The 18,653-nt window shown below is 39.9% G+C and overlaps 1 protein-coding gene across 11 annotated transcripts in view; it reads right to left on the reverse strand.

Annotated features, from left to right (window-relative positions):
• The window catches only part of ABI2 (abl interactor 2), a 102,595-nt gene that overhangs the window by 69,282 nt on the left and 14,660 nt on the right, over positions 1 to 18,653 (reverse strand). For all 11 annotated transcript variants that reach the window (XM_060016260.1, XM_060016259.1, XM_060016258.1 and 8 more), the window contains exon 2: positions 2,414 to 2,581. In XM_060016260.1, coding sequence (XP_059872243.1) covers positions 2,414 to 2,581 — 168 coding nt within the window. The remainder of the gene's footprint in view (positions 1 to 2,413; positions 2,582 to 18,653) is intronic.

Consider the following 18,653-nt stretch of genomic DNA (forward strand, 5'->3'; position numbering starts at 1 on the left):
GTCAGAAAGAGAAAAACAAATACTGTATGCCAACACATATTTATGAAATCTTAAAAAAAAAAATTGGTCCTGAAGAACCTAGGGGCAGGACAGGAATAAAGACGCAGACATAGAGAATGTCCTTGAGGACATGGGGAGGGGGAAGGGTAAGCTGGGATGAAGTGAGAGAATGACACGGGCATATATACACTACCAAATGTAAAATAGATAGCTAGTGGGAAGCAGCTGCATAGCACAGGGAGATCAACTCGGTGCTCTATTTCCAACTAGAGGGGTGGGATAAGGAGGGTGGAAGGAAGATGCAAGAAGGAGGAGATATGGGGATATACGTATACGTATAGCTGATGCACTTTGTTATACAGCAGAAACTAACACACCACTGTAAAGCAATTATACTCCACCAAATATGTTAAAAAAAAAAAGAAGAAATATAAGGTAGACCTTACATAACTGATTCGGTTATGTGGACTATATTTAATTATATAAATTAAACCAAAGACTTTGAAAAATTGATGGATTAGTCAATTTTAGAAGAGTCCTGAACTTTTAAGATATACGAAAGTAATATGCACATTTTAAAACTCTTTTTATTCCAGAAGCATTCTAATCATTTATTCTATTTTAAAAATAGAATTGAATACCACCAAGTTACTCGAATGGCAAGAGAGTTAAAATAGAAAAGTTACAAAGATTTCAAAGAGAGGCCGACAGATCAAAATCTTTTCGTTTTAATGTTTTTAAAAATGTATTTTGCAATTATAAATTGGTTTTTACTGTAGTAATATTTTAAATGGTCCCAAAATATAGGAATGGTTATGAAAATTATAATATATATATACAACATTATGTAGCCATCGAAAATGTTTATGAAGATCTTATAACATCATGAGAAGATGTTTATTGCAATGGTAAGTTAAAAGAGCAGAACTCAAAATTCCATATATAGTATAACCCCAGCTAAATTTTAAAAATCATTTAGAAGAAAAAAATATTAAAAGGAAATATATCGAAATGTTAACAGGAGATGTTTGAGTAGTGGAGAAAGGGCTTGTTTTCCTATTTTTTTCTCTTTTCTTTATGACATTTACAATGGAGAAAGTATAACATTAATTTTTTCTAAGTTCTATACAAAGATAATTTTATAAGGTCACTTAATCTATCCATTACTGAGGTAACAGAAAACAGCATTTAAACAAGTCATCAAGCTATCACATTTTAAGTGTAAAATTCGGTAAAAATTGGAAGAAAGCAGGCAAATTCTCACCTCAAGGCCGATCATTTTAACTTGACAACTGAGTTTTAATGAAACCATTAAAGTAGACTTCCCAGGACTTCCATGGTGGTGCAGTGGATAGGACTCCGAGCTCCCAATGCAGGGGGCCCAGGTTCAATTCCTGGTCAGAGAACTATATCCTACATGCATGCTGCAACTAAGAGATCGTATGCCACAACTGGGGAGCCCTTGTGCCACAACTAAGGAGCCAGCAATCCGCAACTAGGGAGGCTGCCTGCTGAAACTAAGGAGCCCTGGAGCCACAACTAAGGAGCCCATGTGCCGCAACTAAGGAGCCCACCTGCGGCAACTAAGACCTGGTGCAACCAAATAAATATTTTTTAAAAAAGATGTTTAGGGGGCTTCCCTGGTGGCGCAGTGGTTAAGAGTCCGCCTGCCAGTGCAGGGGGCGCGGGTTCATGCCCCGGTCCAGGAGGATTCCACGTGCCGCGGAGCAGCTAGGCCCATGAGCCATGGCCACTGAGCCTGCGCGTCCGGAGCCTGTGCTCTGCAACGGGAGAGGCCGCAGCAGTGAGGGGTCCGCGTACCGCAAAAAAAAAAAAAAAAAGATGTTTAGGGACTCCCCTGGTGGTGCAGTGGTTAAGAATCTGCCTGCCAATGCAGGGAACACGAGTTCGAGCCGTGGTCCGGGACGATCCCACATGTCACGGAGCAACTAAGCCTTTGCAACACAACTAATGAGCCTGTGCTCTAGAGCCCGTGTGCCGCAACTACTGGAGCCCGCATGCCACAACTACTGAAGCCTGCGCGCCTAGAGCCCATGCTGTCCAACAAGAGAAGCCACCGCAATGAGAAGTCCGCGCACTGCAACAAAGAGTAGCCCCCGTTCACCACAACTAGAGAAAGCCCATGCACAGTGACAAAGACCCAACGCAGACAAAAATACATAAATTTTTTTTAAAAAGATGTTTAAAATAAACAAAGTATACTTCCCTATCAAAATCACAGAGAAGATAATCACTAGACAAAAAGATAGAAACAAAAAACCTACTACTGAGTTTGTATTTTCCAAATCATACATGTGAGTTAACTCACATAATAAAGGCTGCCAGCGTTACAGATAGCCTGTGTTTATTACATGTTCCTCATAGGCAAAATAGGAAAATAGTGTGGTCTTACTTGTGAAATATGATTGATTGAAGACTCCATCCTTCGAAGTTGGGACGCCTGGATATCCAGCATCTGCAGGACATTGTTGGCCAAGGTATTTATCAGATAGGCAACACTTGCTAAGGACTGGGTGGTGTAGGCTTTGGTTTCTTCTAGGGCTCGCTGCTTATCTGCTGACTAGAAAAACAAACAAACAATCATTACTTCAAAGATAACCCATTCTATAGATCTAATCTTCAAAAATACTCATCAAAACCATTATGTTGCTGAATCTACACACACTAGTGTAAAATGCTTTGAAATCTAGTTATCAGTATTCATGTAAACCCAACAACTAAATTATTGACTTGACTTCACTAATATTTTCACGTTGAATAGGTTCATCTTTGTACAGATGCAAATAAAATCCTGAAGCTGTTGTTTAAAAAATGAGATCCGATGGATATTTTGAGTAATGACAGAAAGTACAGTACATAGCTTCTCAAGGTCACTGCTTGGAAAGGTAGCATTGATTTGAATGAGTAAATTCTGGTGTACATTTTTCTACTTTCCTGAATTCCTCTTTTCCTTTCACTCTAACATGTAAAATGCATTTATAAAGAAATGTCTGTTTAAAGTAATAATGACAAAATAATAATGATAAATAAAAATGATGAAATAAAATGGTAATAATCATGATAAATAATGATAAATTAAAATAAAAGTAATAAAAGGACACTTTCTTCCCAAGCATCTTAAGTATTATAACCCTATGGAACATAAACTGCCACGTATCATAAACCCTACTTGAAAAACGGAGAGTACACAGTAAAAAGTGGTTAAGTGATTATTTCCAAGGTCACAAAGGAAAGCAATTGTAAAGTTACATATTCTATACTGCTGGCAAACACCATTTTCTTGCCCTAGTTCTACAGAAAGACTCTACGGTTCAGTAGAATGTACACAAGTGTCTGAATCAGAAACCTTTTATCTTAATGTCAGTTCTACTATTACAGCATGTCATATTTTAAGCAGTTGTGAACATCAAGTAAGATAATGAATGTAAAACCACTTTCTAATACTATAAATCATTATATCTAACAAACATCATTACCTCTTTGAGTAGTCATTAACTGTTCAAAGTCCACTATGTCCCACTCTCCCCTCTCCCACACCGTTTAGGACTCTAAACTTCTTTAGGACTCTAAACTTCTAAACTTAGCTTAGAAAAACAGTCAAATAAGAAAAAGACACAGACAAGGATGTACACTGACAGTTAATGGTGAAAAAGAAAAAAACATGAGACTGATTAAACAATACATTCATATACTACCTTTATGCAGTAATGAAAATAGTATTGTTATGTATTACTGATATGGAAAAATATCTATGAAATAACTAATTGAAAGAGAGCTGGTTACAAAGTACCTTAACACAATCATCCTAGTTTTGTAGGTGACTGTGTATAAATGTAAGCACGAGAAAAAAGTCAGAAAAAGGCCCAAAATGTTAACATAAGTTTTCTCTGAATGTTAGGAATGTAATTTGAGTCTTTTAATGATTTTTAATATGGTCTATTTTTTTTTTTACCTTGGACATAAATACTTGTTATCAGAAAAAGTAAAGCTATATTACTTTGTAAAACCATAATGCATGCATTAATACAAAAGAGCAAACTTTAAGTGCTCTGTCCTAGTCAACTACTCACAAGGAATATTTGTAAGGAATAAGAGCACCAAAACAATTTTTTTTTTTTTTGGTTAAAACAATTTTTTTAATCCTTCTGAAATGTATTTTACATTTGCACACTTATTTAAACAATGATTTGGGGCTCAAGACATTTTTCTTGTTATTTCTAAGAGCCAAATGAAGCTTTAAAGTGTTGAGGCTGCTGCATGTCTGCTGTATGGATAAGTCAACCCTCGGACATTCACTAAGGTTTTATAAGAACCTAATTTTACAAGAGCGGATATTCTAAGTTTTAGAGTTTTGTGCTTGCTTCAGCAGCACATATTCTAAGTCTGAGATTGTTTTCCTATAAAGTTAAGTGCTGAATAAAAACCTGAATAAATGCAAACAGAACCTATTTAAATAAAACTGATATCAAAATTGCTGCTTTAACCTAGAAGCCTTATAAATGACAATGGAGAAGCTACAATATCTTATTTTACATATAAGAAATAGTGAACAACACTAATAGAGGTTATTTTGTAATTCTTAATGTATGATAAGTAAACACCTGGGACTATATTCTTATCTTTTGCTACAACCAAGTTTAATTATCACAGTTATAGTTCATGCATTAAAGGCACTATGACACCTCAACCCAGTTATCTAATATTCCTATTTAAATGGGATTAAGTTCCTGAAAAAAAGAAGAAATTTAGATAAAGGAGAAAATTATCATAGGCTTATAGAGGAATATTATAATGTATGCTATGGTAAGTACAAATAGTCCTATGAGAAAAGATTCTTACATAGAATAAAGTGACTTATTGCCAAGAGCCATCCTAGGCAATGATTAATCCTTCCTACTTTGTTATTTCTTCACTTTCCCTCATGATACTGACTTCTTATCTCTACAAGGGGATGTTCCCAAAGACTCTTGTCTTCAGACTACTCTTCTTGCTGTACTTGCAACCCTTAGAAAGAAATTTCACTCCTTCCTTAGCTATCACTTCCAAGCACAGAATTTTTAAATCTATTTACATCTTAACTTCCATCGCTCCCAAACCCATATTTCTGTTTACATGGCACCTCACCATGTATAATGTGCCGTATCAGTATATCTATAACGCACCACCTTCCCCAAAACTACTTCCTCCTACTTTTGTTAATAACATTATTACTCCATCACCTCAGATATTTTCCAAGTCTCTGTATCCTACACCTAATCCGTTTACATGATCCTTATATTCTATCTGTGCCAACATATCATTTCCTTTCTTTCAATTGCTACTGCCTACATTCTACTTCAGGCCCTCGTTATCTCTTGCCTGGACTACTATACCAGTTTCTAGGTCAGATTGTAGTATCTTACACGTGGTCCTGCAGATTCATCTTTCTAAATCAGTTCTGAAGCCCCCAGAGCTTCATCTTACCTACTTAAATAAAAAACTTTACTTATCATTTACAGTCTTCCTTAATATGGCCTAGAACTTATCTTCCATTCAACCCTACTTGAACCTTAGATTACAGTTTAATTAGACTTAACAGTTCACAAAACAGACCTTGGTTTCTTACCTTTGTGCCTTTGCCTGTTCTCTTCACCTGAACCCATCAACTTCACCAACAACCCATCCCCTACCTTATCATCCCTGATTGTGATACTGATCATTTCTTACTGAGAATTCCCACAGGATTTTGTTTTCAGGTTTACAGCACATACTTTATAATATCGGGCTGGCCATAAAGTTCGTTCGGGTTTTTCGCAAGGCGTTACGGAAAAACCCAAATGAACTTTTGGGCCAACCCGATATGTGCATGTTTCATTGACCCAAACTCCCACACGCCCTAGTGGAAAGACCTTGAGGGTAAGTATTATGCTTTCACATCACATTACACACAGGCATTACATATTATCTGTTGAAGTGTATCTTCCAAAATGTTCCAGAGAATCAAAGTTACTTCTATCACCCAATAGGCAGTGAGGGTGGGGAGGAAGAAGTGATATAAGAAAGATTTCTTTGACCTCCAGAAGCTTAGGCACCATCCATGGTACTCATGCCTTACTGTGTACCCCTAAAAAGAAAGTTCAAACTTGTTTTTCAATTTGATGTTCTAGGATGGGTGCTGAGAAATATGAAGAATAAGAACGTTACACCCTCTAGAGCAGCTCAAGACTGCAGTATTATTACCACTAGGTTACTACCATTATTTATTTTTCCTTTTCACTTCTACTAATAGGAAAACAGATTTGGTAGAGATTTAAGTATATAGATAATGGGGAGGGGGCAGGAAAACAATGATAATATTTAAGACGGACATGTATGGACATGCAGGAGAGAATTCTCCTCTACAGATCACACCCTTGAGATCTACTGTCTGTTTCTTTCTCTTCTCCAGCAGTAAATCTCTCACCCACTCTAGTCCAGCCTGTTACTCTACCTGGAAAATATGTAATTATTTTTGCTCTGGGTATAAACTATTACCACATTACTTAAAGTACAGGTACTAAGTTCTCATTCAATCAGTTATCTAAAGTATTAAACAATTTCTTCTACACCTGCCATGATTAATTTCATTTCATCAGTTCATTTCAATAAACCCTTATTGACTGAATGTATATTACATGACACACATTGTACTATGTACTAGAATATGAAAATGAAACACGTTCTCTGCACTCAAGAAGACTTTAGTCCAATACAGAGAAAAGCATATAAAATAGAAAATGTCAATGCAGAATGGTCAGGGATATGAATGCCATCCAACTAGGAACACTATCTTATATGACCATCCAAGTGGAGTCTCACAGAATGGAGTTAATCCTGCCAAGCAGGAGTAAGAGAAGATATTCCAGGCAGAGCAAACAGCCTAAACAAGGGCACAGAGGCATGAAAAAGATTCTTGAATCCAGAACACATGTAAGTTTGGTATTATTAACATATCATCAGTTCACTACTGCCCCTACTTTAAGACTGAGACGTGCTGAAATTTAAGATTAGTATAGTAACTAACCGTTTTCTTTCTCACAAAATTGTTAAGAAATTAAAATATCACACATATAATTAATCTAGGTCATGGCAGAGTCATAGCACCTGATTCAATAATGGGGCTGAGGAGAGGGGAGTATTCTTAGATTACCTATTTACTGAGCTTTCAATTCTGCATTCCAAAAAATCTTGTTACTAAACCAAATTGAAAAGAAAGGTCCCATCACTAAATCTCACAGAAATTAAAGTAATAGCTTCTAAAATATATGCCAAGGGCTTCCCTGGTGGCGCAGTGGTTGAGAGTCCGCCTGCCGATGCAGGGGACATGGGTTCGTGCCCTGGTCTGGGAAGATCCCACAGGCCGCGGAGCGGCTGGGCCCGTGAGCCATGGCCGCTGAGCCCGCACGTCTGGAGCCAGTGCTCCGCGACGGGAGAGGCCACAACAGTGAGAGGCCCGCGTACCGCAAAAAATAATAATAAAATAAAATATATGCCAATCATTATATACAAATAGAAAAATTTTGCCAAAAGACCATACAAAATATTAGAAATATACTTATGTCTTCAGAATTGTTCAAATATTAATTTCTATGATGCCTAAAAGGGAATATATTCATTTGCTTCCATACTCCTGGATGGAGAATGCAGTCTCCAAAAAAAAAAGTATGGCATTCAAATTAGAATGAGTCATACAAGTCATAGTGAAAAATAGCAAAGCACAATTAGATAAACATGGACAGTTCACCAAGGAAAGAACACAAGACAAACATGAACATGGGAAAACATTCAGCCACACAAATGATGGGGGAAAAAAACGACAGAAACAAAGCACCATTTTTACCAAGTAATTAACAAAAAAGTTTTAAAGAGCATACCTGCATCGTTTTAAATTTGCTTTGTGGTTACCTTGCTTTGGAAGACGAAGAAAGAGAAGCACATGCGATGAATGCCAAATACTCTTATGAAAGGAAAAGTAATACTGAACGTGCCAGGAGACTGCAGAAATCAAGAGAAAGGACTGTTTTAAGAGGACAACATGGTCATGCTACTAAGAAGAAAGATGAGGTCAGAAAAGTATCCAGTAAACAGCTGTGGCAATATGGAATTGCTTGATGAATTTTTAAAAAGTATTTTTAGCTGAGCAGTAGTGTAGAAATCAGATCAGAATGAATTTTAAGAATTGAGATGGATGCTGGGAAAGCAGCCCTAAGGTCCACAGAGCCGTGGTTCATTAGAGATGCCACTTAGATGTACAACAGGAACTACCAAGGGGAAAGCTGGATGTAGGAGTCCAAAGCTCAGGAGAGAGGTCAGCGTGGGAAATAAACACTTGTCATTGGTGTATAGATGGTACTTACAGCATGAACCTAGAAGAGGATACCTGAGGAGTATAAACGCAAATCTGAGAATTCATCCCTGGGGCATGCCAACATTTCAAGGAACGACTCTCCTAAAGAGAAGCCAGCAAAGGGAGAACAAAGGAGCAGCCAGTGAGGTAGAAGGAAAGCCTGGGGAATGTGTAATCAGGGACTTAAGAGAGGAAAATATTCAGGGGAATGTTTTCCTTCAGCTGAGTTGAAAGCTGCTGAGCAGAAAAACAAGATGAGAACAAAGACATGGATCCAACATGGTGCTCATCAACGACCTTGACAAGTGACACCTCAGGGGACAGACTGTCAGGTGCAGGAAGAACTAAGTTTGAGTACCTCAAACCAGAGGACAGATCAACATGGACTCCTGTCCCCAGAGGAATACGGATGATCTTCCCCCAAGCGGATCATCTGTGCTTGCCTTGGAAAGATGAGTCTGATCTGGATGCATAGATGTCTAGGGTGAGACAGGACGTACACAGTTTGCCCAGCCAAGGAACCACGGAATCAGGTCTCCTGGGAGGAGCAAAAACCAGGTGAAGCAGAGAGCACATGGTGGGGAGTTGTGGGTAATACAGCTTGAGCTTCAGTAGAATCTGGTCATGGGTATCTGGAGCTAGCTGGAGGCCCTGAATTCCTGCTCCGGCAGGAGGACCTGCCCTTGAGGAACATGGTGATGGTAATGGGACAGCCCAAGGAAGAAGAGGAGCTGAATGTGTGTATGTTGTGGGGCAGGGTCCGGGGAAGGGGGCCAGAGGGAGAAGAGGTGCCTGGAAGGAGGACCAGTCTGACAATCTCCTTCTTCCTTCAAGTGCCAATGCCGGCTCTCACCACCTGAGGACATCCTTCTGGAGCCTTTCCAAGGGCATAGTTTAGAGGTCCATCCTCCCCACTCCCATAAGGCCCATCCTCCCCACTCCCATAAGGCCCATGCTGACTCTGGCACAAAAAAATGCTGCCCCTAGGGCAAACTGTTTCTAATTCTCACTTGAACAGGTCCTGTTGGTATTTACAACTGCTTCATGATTTCTCTTTCATTCTGAAATCCTACAACACCCGACTTGTATTGAGTGTCTCCTGTATGCCAGATGACTAAGCACATACCAGCATGAGTACTGAGTGGAGGAGGTGGCGGGTGGCAGACCTCTCCTGGGTGGAGAGGGTGGCCTTGTGGATTTCAGTCTGATGCTCCCACAGGTGTCGGTGGTTGAGTAACCTCCCTCACTCTTTATCCCACGTTCTCCGGGAATTCACCTCGTGAAACTGTCCTCTCTTCACTATACACTTGGGCCCAGCATGTCCATCCGGGGTTTTTATGTTCCATTACCTTTTCCATGTTTGGGAGCTTTCATTCTACAGATTAAAAATATTTTTTTGAAATTAAAAAGAATTGAAGAAAGCACATATAGACAACTCTTTGTAAAATGTTTGGCCATACAGCAAATTAAAGAAATGGAACGAGCTAGAAGAGAATATAGTGTTAAAGAAAGGTTTATTTTAAGGTGGGAAATACCAGAGCAATTTTACATGCTGAGATAAACAATCTAATGAGACAGGAAAGGTGGAAGAGGCAAAAGGGTTTAAGGAAAGGAACAAAATATTTGAGAAGGGGAGAGCTCAAATGGAGAGACTAGTCTTTGATTGGAGGAGAACAGTTCTTTTAGAAACTGTCGTCTTTGCAAAAAAGAAAAAGGAGAAAGTTGCAGCAGTTAAAAGGTTTATAGGGCTTCCCTGGTGGCACAGTGGTTGAGAGTCCGCCTGCCGATGCAGGGGACACGGGTTCGTGCCCCGGTCCAGGAAGATCCCACATGCCGCGGAGCGGCTGGGCCCATGAGCCATGGCCGCTGAGCCTTCGTGTCCGGAGCCTGTGCTCCGCAACGGGAGAGGCCACAACAGTGAGAAGCCCGCGTACCGCAAAAAAAAAAAAAAAAAAGGTTTATAGATTTTAATCTGGGAAGATGAAGATTTAGGCTAGTAGCTTTAATCTCTGAAGTATGAGGCAGGGCAATATATAAAAATGAAGAGGGCAGAGAGATTTGTGGATATAAAAAGAGAAGAAAAAAAAAAAGAAAGACATGAAGATAAGACATATTTATCTCAAGGCTTCCCTGGTGGTGCAGTGGTTAAGAATCTGCCTGCCAATTCAGGGGACACGGGTTCGAGTCCTGGTCCAGGAAGATCCCACATGCCGCGAAGCAACTAAGCCCGTGAGCCACAACTACAGAGCCTGTGCTCTAGAGCCCGCGTGCCACAACTGCTGAGCCTGTGCTCTAGAGCCCGCAAGCCACAACTACTGAGCCCACGTGCCACAACTACTGAAGCCCACATGCCTAGAGTCTCTGCTCCGCAACCAGAGAAGCCACCACAATGAGAAGCTCACACACCGCAACAAAGAGTAGCCCCCGCTCACTGCAACTAGAGAAAGCCCGCACTCAGCAACGAAGACCTAATGCAGCCATAAATAAATAAATAAATTTATTTAAAAAAAAAGGACCATTCTCAATTCTTACTTAAAAAAAAAAAAGACATCTTTATCTCAGAAAAAACAGGGAGGATTAAACGAGATCATGTATGCCAAGAATTTAGCACAGAACTTGGCACAATAGAAGAGCTCAATAAATGATAGACCTTTTTATGTTATCTGATCTCCAGATGTAGAAAATCTTTTAAATATAAAGCAATGGTCAGGAAGGACAACTACGATCTCCAAAACTGCTATATTATAAAAGTTTTTAAATAATATAATAAAGCTTCAAAATATAGACAAGCAAATCAAAACCCTACACCCAACAGGGTAACAAACGTAAATTTAAATACACAAATTTAAGACAGAAAATTTAAAACCAACTCTGTAAACGACAGTTATATTGAAAAGACGAGCCACAAACTGGTTTAAAATATCTACAAAACATATTTGATAAAGAACCAGCATCCAAACTACGCACGGAACTCTTAAAACTCAACAGTAAGAAAACAAATTTTTTAATGGGCAACAGATCTGAACAGATACCTCACCAAAGAAGATATACAGATGGCAAATAAGCATATGAAAAGATTCAACATTATATGTCATGAAGGAATTGCAAACTAAAACAACAAGATACCACTACACACCTGTTAGAACAGCTAAAATCCAAAACACTGACAACACCAGATGCTGGAGAGGAAGTGGAAGGAGAACTCTCACTCATTGCTGGTGCGAATGCAGAATGGTACAGCCACTTTGGAAGACAGACTGGCAGTTTATTACAAAACTAAATACACTCTTATCATATGATGCAGTAACCATGCTCCTCAGTATTTACTCAAATGAGCTGAAAATTTATGTTTATACAAATTTTGCACAAGGATACTCTTATTGTATGATCCAGCACTTGGTATTTTCCTAAAAGAGCTGGAAACTTATGTCCACACAAAAGCCTATATATAGATATTTATAGAAGCTTTATTCATAATTGCCAAAACTTAAAAGCAACCAAGATGTCCTTGAGTAGGTGAATGGAGAAATAAACAGTGGTACATCAAACAACTGAATACTATTTAGCACTAAAAAGAAATGAGCTATCAAGCCATGAAAAGACATGGAGGAATAATAAATGTATATTACTAAGTGAAAGAAGCCAATCTGAAAAGGCTACATACTGTATGAGTTTAACTATATGACATTCTGAAAAAGGCAAAATTATGGAGACAGGAAAAAAGATCAGTGGTTGCCAGGAGTTTGTGGAAAGGGACAGGAGGGATAAATAGGTGGAACCCAGGAGATTTTTAGGGCGGTGAAACTATTCTGTATAATACTGTAATGGTGGGTACATGTCACTATACATTTGTCAAAAATCATAGAATGTGAAACACCGAAAGCAAACCCTAATGTAAACTACAGACTTTAGTTAATAATTACAATATTGGTTCAGCTTTGATAATGTACCACACTAGTGCAGGATGTTAATAAAAGGGGCAACTGGGCGTAGGGGTTTAGGGGTATATGAGAACACTCTGTATTCCATTTTTTCTGTAAAACTAAAACTGATCTAAAATAAAAGCCCTATAACCAACATTCTTATAAGACAGTTCTATCCCAGCTACCTTCTGTTCTACTTATTTAGCCCATAGAGGAAAAAAAAAATCAGTATTTTTGCACCTCCAAACTCTAGAAGTACTAGGTCCTCCCAATACAGCTTTCTCTCTTTGCTCCATTCCAGTAGGATTTAACCTTCAGAATTTTCTCAAGAAAAGTCAGGCAGGGCTTCCCTGGTGGCGCAGTGGTTAAGAATCCACCTGCCAATGCAGGGGACATGGGTTCGAGCCCTGGTCCGGGAAGATCCCACATGCTGCAGAGCAACTAAGCCCGTGCACCACAACTACCGAGCCTGCACTCTAGAGCCCCGCGTGCCACAACTACTGAAGCCCGCGCGCCTAGAGCCCGTGCTCCACAACGAGAGAAGCCACCGCAGTGAGAAGCCCGCGCACCGCAGCTAAGAGTAGAGCCTGCTCACTGCAACGAAGACCCAATGCAGCGAAAGGAAAAGAAGAAAAGTCAGGCAACAATTTTCATGCCTACTCCCATATCATGCCCAGTTCAGTCAGGATCTACTCAGATCTCGCTCCCTGTGCACAGCTCAAACATTTCTACAGATTAGCAAACCTCAAACTGGGGATGAAATCTCAATCCTCCTTTTTAGTAGACAACCCCAATTTCTATGACTGATTTTCATAAATCTCTCCTGATATATGTGGATATGAGGGAGAAGCACAGCATTTCTACCACCCTCTTATAAGAAATCTTTATTCGTTTACATACACATAGGTAAATGAATGGATATATATACCTATGTATATGTATATTAATGGATATACAGAGAATAAGGGGGTGAAAAGCAGTCTCATCTCTCAGCAGGTCCTATAAGAGTAACATAACAGCCTTTATTAAAATACAGAGGTAATTGTTAAATATTGTCCTCAACTTTGGAGCCTGAACTATAACACCAAGACAACAAAATAAAGTCTCATTTAATATCCTCTTACACAAATAATTAGAAACCATATAAATGTCCAACAACAGGGAAAGAGTTACATAAATTTGGCACAACTATATCATAAGATATTTAGTATTAAAAACTGTTTATGGCGCTTCCCTGGTGGCGCAGTCGTTGAGAGTCCGCCTGCCGATGCAGGGGACACGGGTTCGTGCCCCAGTCCGGGAGGATCCCACGTGCCGCGGAGCGGCTGGGCCCGTGAGCTATGGCCGCTGAGCCTGCGCATCCAGAGCCTGTGCTCCGCAACGGGAGAGGCCACAGCAGTGAGAGGCCCGCGTACCGCAAAAAAACAAACAAACAAAAAAAACTGTTTACGGGACTTCCCTGGTGGCGCAGTGGTTAAGAATCCACCTGCCAATGCAGAGGACACGGGTTTGATCCCTGGTCCGGGAAGATCCCACATGCTGCGGAGCAACTAAGCCCGTGCACCACAACTACTGATCCTGCGCACCACAACTACTGAAGCCCAGCTGCCGGAGAGCCTGCACGCCCCAACTACTGAGCCCATGCACCTCAACTACTGAAGCCTATGCACTCTAGGGCCCGCGTGCCGCAACTTCTGAGCCCGTGTGCTGCAACTACTGAAGCCCACGTGCCTAGAGACCATGCTCCACAACAAGAGAAGTCACTGCAATGAGAAGCCCGCACACTGCAACCAAGAGTAGCCCCCGCTCGCGGCAACCAGAGAAAGCCTGCGTGCAGCAACAAAGACCCAACACAGCCAAACACAAACAAAAACACAACAGGCTCTGCCTTTCTGTTTGCTTTAGAGTTTTCATTCTGTTTTCCTTTATAGTCATCTTCTACACTGTCTCCTGGCCAAAACAAACGAACAAAAAATAACTCAGTACAGGAAAGCAGTATTAAAGATAGTATTATCTCTTTCTTGTTCAGCATCTATTACTGTTTTTTCTGGTTAAAGAATTCCACATTCATGTGGCAAATTTAGTTCGTGGCAGTTGACTCACATTCTCCCTCCACCTTACCCATGTCACAGGTATGGACACAAGACCCAAGCTTACCTAAAGTACACCAATCCTTTGGACACTGTCTGATTTAGAGGACACTGATTCAAGTTAAGCCAGTAAGAGTCTTCTCTGGAACTTCTCTAACAGATTGGAAAATTAATTAGTTAGCAAAGGTTGCTGTGGTGGCCACAGAGACACATGTTCTGACCTCCCTTCAAGAGACCATGCTTTAGGGAGCCCAGGTGACTGACAGTCACCAGCTGCACCTTTAGAGATGGTGCTCATGCTGAGCCACACTTCTCCTAAGAAATGTATTATTCCTGAATAACAAAGTATAGATCATACTTGAAAATAATTACCCTGATTTTGGTCCTTCCTGGTTTCATACATGGTATCAGCAACAAGAGGCAAAAGAGACTAACAAGGATCCTATTTAATCCCTGTGTTGGGTCAACATTTTCAACTCAGAAGTATCCTAATCTTGGAGTCATGCCCTTAAATGCTGGCCCAGTCTCTAGTTTGCCAAGCAAACTTCCTTTTCTGCATGGTGGGCTCATCATCTGTTGTTTCTTACCTAGCCCATATAATGAACCCAATTCTACTGATCCCCAGGCAATTTGTTATTCTGAATCAGCTCATCCCTAGTACCTAAATTCTCCTTTATACTCCTCTTGCTGAACTGCTACTTTGGCCTGTCCATACCTCTCTGTGCTTACCATCTCTGTCCTCCATCACCTACAGTGTTCTAATTCTTCTCCCCTCACATTTGCAGCTCCTCAACTGTCCTAACCTAAAAACAACTAAATTTGTTTCCCCTCATCATATCCCACTTCCCCTTTCCAGCTTCTCAAAACTCTAAGTGAAAAAATCCTCTCCACCCAAAACTGCACCTTGTGTTTAAAGCATTCTTTATCTTCTTACAAATCAGAACCTTTGTCATTCATGACTTTACATGGCAATACAAACCATTTTTAAATCATTTAAAAGTTTTCTTAAAATCCTAACACAAGATATAGCAACTGAATAGAAAACTTACAAGTGTCTTAAGTGTAAAATCGCTTCAATTTCTAAATACCTAAATCTGTATGTACCAGTACATGTACTGTATATATAGAGAGAGTGTCAGTATATATAAATATACTACATATTCTATATTAAGAATATAAGCGGGCTTCCGTGGTGGCGCAGTGGTTGAAGAGTCCACCTGCCGATGCAGGGGACACGGGTTCGTGCCCCGGTCCGGGAAGATCCCACATGCCGCGGAGCGGCTGGGCCTGTGCGCCATGGCCGCTGAGCCTGCGCGTCCGGAGCCTGTGCTCCGCAACGGGAGAGGCCACAACAGTGAGAGGCCCGCTTACCGCCAAAAAAAAAAAAAAAAAAGAATATAAGCTATATACTGTTCTAACTTAACAGATGAAAAAGGTTAATTCTTTCAGATCAAGCAAGGTATGAATTTGGGATCTCTGTGTAGATTCTACAAATGAGAGAAAGTATAGGTGGAATTCTCTAAAATTTTTCAGTGGGTAGAGGCTTCAAAGACCCAAAGTATCAATAGGTAGATGCCTATCCACGCCCACCCTATCCCCACACACACCACTCCTCCACACACAGAGCCAGAAAAAAGAACAGGCAAGAACTTAGATCAGAAACAACGCTCCCTATGATTTGTAAGTTACCATGTAGCAATTATAAATGATGTAAGCCTGCTATTAAGAACCTTCCCAAGAGGGTTTTCTATCTCGAAATGTGATCTGGAGACATTTTTACTGATAAAAGTAAGATGTCATTCATAGGAAGTCAAGTGAAAATGTAATCAGTGAAAATTCATCTATCTGCTTGGGAATTAGAAGATAAGTTCATATGGGATGGAGAGAACTATAAAGACATATGTAAAAGACTGAAAAATTGTATTTAACGTGTCATAGCGGATCACATTTTTATCTAACATTCCCTCCATCTTTATTAAAAAGAGAAAAGAAACTTCTCTCCACCTCATACCCTGGGTGTGACCTACACTAGGCCAATTCTAATACTTTTGCCCATTCTAGGCCACAGTGATTTTCTTCCAGAGAAATACAGATACATCTCTGGATTTTTTCCAACTGATTCTAGAAGAGAGAACTTTCCTTTCCTCTTAGATGTATGAGGTCTGAAACATATGTAAGGCTATCTCACAGGACACGGAGTATGCCTATCTGAAAGGACAAAGCCAACACGCAGAAAGAAACAGAAATGAGAGAGTTTGAGTTCTTGATGCCAGCCATTCCTACTTTTTCACATGGCTTGGTTAGTAACTAATACATTCACATTTTTGCTATTTGTGATTGGGCAGGAGGAGGTGCTGACTGAAGAGGAACTGACCACCACACTCAAGGTACGGTGCACGCCTGCTGAGGAGTTCAGAGAGTTTAAAGACCAGGATGGATGCGGAGATGATAAAAGGGAAGAGGACAGGGCTTCCCCGGTAGCGCAGTGGTTGAGAGTCCGCCTGCCGATGCAGGGGGATGCGGGTTCGTGCCCCAGTCTGGGAAGATCCCACATGCCGCAGAGCGGCTGGGCCCGTGAGCCATGGCCGCTGAGCCTGCGCATCCGGAGCCTGTGCTCCGCAACGGGAGAGGCCACAGCAGTGAGGGGCCCACGTACCGCAAAAAAAAAAAAAAAAAAAAAAAAAAAAGGGAAGAGGACAGCCTGACAATCACAAGTGTCACTAAACTCAAAACATCATGAAGACAGCTTCTTGGGGACAGTGTTTTGTTGACCCTGCAAACCTATGCCACAGACTTAAAAACTGAACAAGATTTATTCAGTAATAAGGAAGTCTACGCCAAACTCAGCTAGAAGGAACAGAACGCTTCACGGATTTCTTATGATCAGAAGATGATCTTACACCAATTGTTGGAACTGACAAGTTAGCAAGGTTCCCTGTTGCCTGAAGGAGCATCATTATGGAAAAGAACATTATTCTAAGCTGATATTCACTGATGCTTGAAAAGGAAAATACGGACCTTTTGCTTTGCTTTTCGTATTAAACACCAAGAGGAAAAGTTAAAAAAAGGTTTTTCAAATTGAGTTTCCGTCACTTGAAGCCAAGGAATCCTAAAACACTTAAAAGTGTTACTTTTAATAGCTTAATATATACTGGCTTCAGCTCTCAGTAACACGGCATCTTTAAAATAGTTGTTATGTCACCTACCTAGACAACCTATGTATATGCTAACTGGAAACAACTGAGGCAGATAAACTTGATATTCACCTCCACCCCTAAAGTATCAGTGGAGAGAAAAAGAAGGTTACTTTAGAAATAAAACAAAAGATCACTGACTAATCTTTTCGAGATTCAAAAAATAAAGTTATTTGCTGAGATTGTGGTTGGCTATTTCAGGAAAACCTATCACTATAGCCAAAGTGAGGTTTGTAGAAAATGATGAGGATAACAGAAAAGATAGGGCATTTGGGTTCTTATTCTAGCTCTGCTACTATCTTACCGGGTCATAAATAACTCACTTATACTCTCAAGAAATCAGTTACTACTTGTTACATTGGAAAATCTAGACTATTACATCATTTTCAGCTATAAAATACCATCATTCTTTTCTGGAATTTGGAAGTAGGTCATTTTAGATTCAACTATACATGCTTATCTAAAAAGTGACAGATCACAAGTTTTATAATAGTATCTATTTTAGGTTAGGAAAAAAATAAGTCTGGTAAATTTGACATCAAATTTGTTTTAAAACAGACAAAAGTTTTAAAACACTTTCCTTATTACTTAAAGATGCCTCCTTTACTCAGTTGCCTTTTTAAACACATTTCAAGTATGGGAGAAAATATTTGCAAATACATGACTGATAAGGAGTTAATATCCAAAATATATGAACAGCTCATACAACTCAGTATTGAAAAAACCCAATTAAAAATGGGCGGAAGACCTGAATAGACATTTTTCCAAAGAAGATATACAAATGGTCAACAGACACATGAAAAGATGCTCAACATCACTAATCATTCACAGAAATGCAAATCAATACCACAATGAGATATCACCTCACATCTGTCAGAATGGCTATCATCCAAAAAAAAAGAAAAAAAAAAATGACCACAAATAACAAATGTTGGCAAGGATGTGGAGAAAAGGGAATCCTTGTACACTATTAGGAGGAATGTAAATTGGTGCAGCCACTGTGAAAAACAGTAAAGAGACATTTTAAAAGAATATAAAACCACAAAAAAGGGAAAACAAT

The sequence above is a fragment of the Delphinus delphis genome, chromosome 7, assembly GCF_949987515.2.
Source record: "Delphinus delphis chromosome 7, mDelDel1.2, whole genome shotgun sequence".
Taxonomy (NCBI): Eukaryota; Metazoa; Chordata; class Mammalia; order Artiodactyla; family Delphinidae; genus Delphinus; species Delphinus delphis.